The 6,005-nt window shown below is 48.5% G+C and overlaps 1 protein-coding gene across 3 annotated transcripts in view; it reads right to left on the bottom strand.

The window, feature by feature from the left end:
• Nucleotides 1-4,074: 4,074 nt before the first annotated feature.
• Nucleotides 4,075-6,005, bottom strand: part of GSN (gelsolin) — a 51,403-nt gene continuing 49,472 nt past the window's right edge. For all 3 annotated transcript variants that reach the window (XM_036329892.1, XM_036329890.1, XM_036329891.1), the window contains 4 exons: nucleotides 5,656-5,780; nucleotides 5,320-5,397; nucleotides 5,000-5,060; nucleotides 4,075-4,440 (listed from right to left, as the gene is read on the bottom strand). In XM_036329892.1, coding sequence (XP_036185785.1) covers nucleotides 4,271-4,440; nucleotides 5,000-5,060; nucleotides 5,320-5,397; nucleotides 5,656-5,780 — 434 coding nt within the window. In that variant the 3' untranslated portion in view covers nucleotides 4,075-4,270. The remainder of the gene's footprint in view (nucleotides 4,441-4,999; nucleotides 5,061-5,319; nucleotides 5,398-5,655; nucleotides 5,781-6,005) is intronic.

The raw sequence follows: 6,005 nt of genomic DNA, 5'->3' as shown, positions 1-6,005 counted from the left end.
AGTCCTGGGCTGCCTGTCTTGGCTTTATTACGTGCTCTTCCAGGGCAGGAAGAAGAGGAGAGGCTACCGTAGTCCATCTGCCATCTCTCCCTCTGTTGCACCTGCCCACACATTTCCCCTGGGAATTTGAGATCCAGGCATCCCCTGAATCCTTGGCTGCTTTCATTTCCCTTTGCCTTAATCCAAACAGGATAGAACTCACTTCTTGCCATCACCCAGCTAATCACACAGGCATACCGTCTACTTTAAAAAGAGACAAATAAATGATATGAGATTAATCATTTGGGTGTTAACCTGCAACATTCAACCTTTGAAAAACTGTCTTGACTTAGTGGCTTCCATTTGTGGAGCACCAAGTACCCAGCTCTGTGCTCAAATACTTGTACATACATTCTATCATTTTATCCCCAACAGCTTGATGAAGATACTTTACTGTCCCCATTTTACAGATGAGGATACTGGGGCTCAAAGGTTAAAACTTACCCAAAGTCACATGGTTGGTAAGGAGCAGAGGTGGGCTCAAACATGGAACTGTCTAATGCCAAAGACTCAGGATGTCTAAATGCATTTCCGTGGAACAGGGACAGTGCCTGCCTCCACCACCCCCATATACACCAGACCAGCAGCAGTCATTTTATACCGAAAACACCTTCACAAGACTGACAGTTCATTTGATTAGTGAAACTTTGCACTCCAACCCAAACAGGCCTTAAATTTGAACTTTCATTTTGGGCCATCAGAGCTAGGCCAAAGTTCAGTCCAGGTGAGGGTAGTAGATTGGGGGTTTGTAACCATAACATGTTACAACACCAGCCTGAGCTGGAGGATACCCGGGTTCCATGGACCTTTAAGCTTACAGGGCCCTTTAAACTACATTATTTCGGTGATCTTCACAACACCGGGTCTTCCCAAGGTTGCTCAGCTAGTAAATAGTGAACCAGTGGTTTTCAAACTTTTTAGCAGAAACTCCATCCTCTTTTTTTCCAAAGGAAACTGTACACTGGTAAAAGATTTGAAGTGTCTTATCAGGATAAATTCTTAAATTCACATTTATAACATTTACTTAATGTCAATCAATGAGGCTGTTTTAAAAACAAAAATAGTAATTGAAGTTATAAAAGGAAATTAGAGCCTTAAATCAGGCTCTACATTCCCTTAGTTCCTCCATTTTGTTTCAAGGGCCCTGTGCTATTTATTATCACTTTAAAAATGGAATTTGAATCAATTAGTCATAAAATCACTGAAGCATCTCATAGAATTCTACAGAGCCTAGTTTAAAACCTTTGTTCTTCAGTGCTTTCCCACTACATCAGGGAACTTGTAATGTGACCTCATTTGCCTCTCCTGTTAAAATAAGCAATTGGACTCTTACCTGTTTGGGTCTCAGATATTTTGAGAATGTGTTGGAAGCAATAGAGCACAAATTTGCATACAAGTTCAATTTCATACAAATTTGTGCTGATCCCATCACTCTGCCTGTCAGAAGATTTAAGAACCCCTGAACTGGATACTCTCTAAGATCTTTTTAAATTTCAGCAGCTCTGAGCTCAGATCAGGCTAAGATTTTCCAAAAGGATTCACATGTGCTAATAGGATAAAGAAATCTTTTCAATCTGCCCTATAGCCAAAAGACTTTGTTAAAAAAGGAAATTGAAACCACTAAGAAAACTGATATTTTGGGAAACTCTAGAAAGTTAGTCACCACAATAGAGGCTAGGAATCTTCCCCTAAAAATTAAGGGGGGGGGCGGGGGGGGGGGGGGGTCGTGAACAGGCTGGAAATTAAGACCTCTTAAAATTACTAGATGTCCCAGGACTGAAGGAACCATTACTATTAGTAATTCTTTTCAGCATCTGGCCCCAAAAAGTCTCCAGCAAAATAACTGTCTACCTGCCCTAACTGGTTTGGCTCAGTGGATAGAGCGTGGGCCTGTGCACTGAAGGGTCCCAGGTTCGATTCTGGTCAAGGGCATGTACCTTGGTTGCGGGCACAGAGTGTGCAGGAGGCAGCTGATCGATGTTTCTGTCTCATTGATGTTTCTAACTCTCTATCCCTCTCCCCTCCTTTCTGTAAAAAATCAATAAAATATATTTAAAAAATAACTGTCTACCTATCATCTCGTTATCCCCTTTCTCCATCCTAGGCTTAACAACTCTGAGTCAAAAAGATATTTGTACACCAAAGTTCACAGCAGCATTATTCAAATAGTCAAAAGTGGAAAGGACCTGTAGTCCAGCGATGGAAAAATAAAATGTGGTGTACGCTGCTGTCGGAAATGAGGGTGTTCCTATGAAACCTTTCATAAGCCGAAATGGCATCAAGCAAAGAGTATCCTTCGCTTTACAAAAGTGCAGTTGCACCACTTTGCTTTTGTGAAAGACCTACATTAGTACCTGGTTTTGCTAACCAAAGGAAATCCGAAGATTTTTTACATAAAAGCTGTTACCGTACTAATTCTGATCTTACGCAAAAGGGAGGAGGCTAACGGGATCTTTTGGAAAGAGGGGCCTACCCATATACATTCAATGGCATATTAGTCACAAAAAGGAATGGCATTTTTACATATGCTACAAAATGTATGAATCACTGAAATAAGCCAGACACACAGGACAAACATTGGATGATTGCACTTATATGAGGCACCTAGAATGATAAATTCATAGAGAGATAAAGAATAAAGGTTTAAACAGGCTAGGGCAGCGGTTCTCAACCTGTGGGTCACGACCCCTTTGGCAGTCGACCGACCCTTTCACAGGGGTCGCCTAAGACCATCCTGCATATCAGATATTTACATTATGATTCATAACAGTAGCAACATTACAGTTATGAAGTAGCAATGAAAATAATTTTATGCTTGGGTCACAACATGAGGAACTGTATTTAAAGGGCCAGAAGGTTGAGAACCACTGGGCTAAGGGAACAGGGTGGGGAATGGGAGAATAAGAAATTCCTGTTTAATGGACACAGATTTTATGTTGGGGATTATGACAAACTAGAGGCCTGGTGCACGAATTCATGCACATTGAAAGGAAATTAATTAGAAGGTGGCCAGTGGGGTGGGACTGGGAGAGACAGATGGGCCAGGCACTGGAGCCAACCTCCCGGGGTCCCTTCCTGGCCGGCTGCACCTGAGATGGCGCTGTGGCTCAAAAGGCTTCTGTGGAGTGAGCAGGGTTCCTCCGGCAGGTGGGGCCCCTCAGCCTGGCCTGCAGGGATTGGGCCGAAACCGGCTCTCTGACATCCCCAAGGGGTCCTGGAGCGAGGGGGCACTCTGCAAAGTTGCTGTAGTACAGGGTGTGGAACGCAAATGCAAATGTGCAGTAAACCAGAATCGGGCTGACAGTGCCCCAGCAACAACATAACCCATGGCCAAAGGAGGAATTGTGTAGCACCGCGAGGAATCGGGCTCCCTCCTCTCTGGTTCCGGGGTTTGTCACCCAAGAACTGCCGCTGCCAAGTCACTGCAGCTCAGCAGCTCCTGCTTTGAACACCGCCCCCTGGTGGTCAGTGCACGTCATAGTGACTGGGTCAGATGGTAGGAGAGACACTTAGCATATTAGCCTTTTATATATATAGATGTCTGGGGATGGCTACACAACATTGTATTTAATGCCACTGAATTGTATGCTTACAAGTGGTCACAATGATATATATTATGTTATGTATAGTTTACCACACAAAAAATAACAACAAAAAAGGGACTGTACCATTAAAAACATTTTTTTGGACTTCGGCTCAAGGATTCCCCAGAAGCTTTGCCGAACCTTCCTGGACTGCCCAGCATGTACGATGCTTCCACCCAAGCTTCTCTCCCTCTCCTTCACTTGGGATGGACTTGCATCTGGGTCTGCTGACTCTCAGGCCTTCCCCAGTTCCCTCCACTTCCCTCACACGGCAGTTCCCTTAGAACAGCCTGTGCACATTTCATTTCACCTTGGCACCTGCTTCTTGAAGGACCAGGATTAACACGCAGAGTGAATGCAGCTGCTGCACTTGTACCCAGGCACCTGTGAGGCCCCTCCCTGGGCATCCTCAGAGTAATTACAAGGACACACTGAGCCACAGCAGGCTAACTCACTTCAGAAAAGCTTTTATTGAATTCAATTCCCAAAAGCACTGATTCTTGAGACAATTTTGATAGGACCCTGAATGTTTGCAGGGCTGTTTTTGGCTACTGTAAAAAACACACGCACATCAGGGTGGCCCTACTATGAGGGATGGACAGTTCTAGAAGGCACTGACCAGTGACAGGGGTGGGGCCTGCCCTTCCTCAGGCAGCCAGGTCCGCAAGGGCCCTGTCCAAGGGGTCCACAGACCAGTAGTCGTCATCCCAGCCGAGGAACCAGCCCACAAAGGAGGGGGGCTCAAAGCCTTGCTTGACCAAGGTGATGGGGGTCCGCCTGTCACGATTCGCTGGGTCCGTCTCGATATACCGCTTAGCTGCATACACACATGCAGGAGAAGGAAACCAGAAATCCTCAGTGCCTCCCTCGCCAGGGAGAGGGTTCAGAACAGGAGTTACCTTAGACTGTTTTTGGTCCTACTGTCCCTAATGCCCAATCTCTGCACTGGACACCACTATCCCTTAAATGCAATGATACTCACAGGACTCTCCCACCACCCGCCCAGAAACCCAGGAGGGTTACAGCTTAACCTCCTGCCTCATTTTTCTCTTGCTGTCCCCTAATGGGAGATGTTAAAGAACCAGCTCTGGGAGTCCCGGCTCCCAAATCAGGTCCATTCTGCTTTCCATCACAGAAACCCCAGTAAGATCAGTCCTTGGGCATTCTGGGAACTCGAGCAGCTGCTCTCTGCTCCTAGCATGACCTGAGGCTTTCTGAAGGCGCTGAGTTGTTCTCTCTCCACCCCAGGCAGGGCTCCCGTGGGACCGACCATGGGTGAGGAAGTCCTCACCCCACTGTCACGAACTCCCAGACTCTAAGGAAGCTGCTCCCACCCCACCGCGTGAAACGACCCACAGGCAGACTTGGGTCCTCACCAGAGTTCAAGGCTTCCGTCTTCTCCTCCTCTTGAGAATCCTTTCCAACCCAGACAAAGACCTGGAGGTGAGATGTGAAATAAAAGTGCATGAGGGTGCTGGCCAAACTCCCTGCCGGAGGAGGAGGGGAGGTTCCAGGCGCAGGTCTGGACAAACCCTCAGCTGGCAGAGCACACAGATGACTAGGATTTGAAATGCACTTTTCCAGCAACACCTGGCACTGCCTCTTTTAAGTCCTCTGTCAACCACCTTAGAGCTGGAAGTCTAGGTCCTCCCGCTCCCTCGGGCCCTGGAGCCTTCGCCTTCTGTCCTTCACCCACCTGGTCCCAGGTGTCCAGGAGCATGACGTCATCGGTGGCCAGGTCTTCCTGCATGAGCTCGCCAGGGACCTCTTCGATCTGGGAAGGAATGGAAGAGGTGAAACAAACCGCACAGCCAGCCCTCTTCCTTCCCTGGGAAGGCTCCCCACAGCACAGAGGCGGGAGCTGCAGAGCCGGCTCTGGCCAGCAGGGGGCTCCCTCCTCTGTGCTGTGCCAGCAGATCTGCTTCTCCCTGGCCCTGCTGCCCTGGGCCCTGCTCTCTGAAACATGCCCCTCAACCTCCGCCCCCCCCCCACTCCCCCATCCCCCCATCCCCCAGGGCATGAAGGCACTCACCACAAAACGTCCGATCTTGTTGGAGCAGGCAAAGAGGCGAGGAGGGTGGGCATCCATCTTCTTGTCCTTCAGCCGTGGGGACGTGCGGTAGGTGGCCTTCCCACCCAGAGCCTCCCAAAAGCTGTCTGTGAGGGGAGGCCACACAAATCGCCATCTGACACCACTGCCTCCCTGGCACTTCTCATCAGACTGGAACAAGCCCTGCCCTAGAGCAGCCACCGCTCTCAGTCCCCACCCTCCATCTTAAAATCCCAGGAGGCCCAGGAGGGACGGCGCCTGAGAGATTCGAAGGTGATGAAACGGAGCCCGGAGGGGCAGACTTGGCAGTAGATGCACGACAGCAGGGCAGG

Source organism: Myotis myotis, unplaced genomic scaffold (assembly GCF_014108235.1).
Source record: "Myotis myotis isolate mMyoMyo1 unplaced genomic scaffold, mMyoMyo1.p scaffold_m19_p_12, whole genome shotgun sequence".
Taxonomy (NCBI): domain Eukaryota; kingdom Metazoa; phylum Chordata; class Mammalia; order Chiroptera; family Vespertilionidae; genus Myotis; species Myotis myotis.
This window is presented reverse-complemented; position numbering and strand designations above follow the sequence as displayed.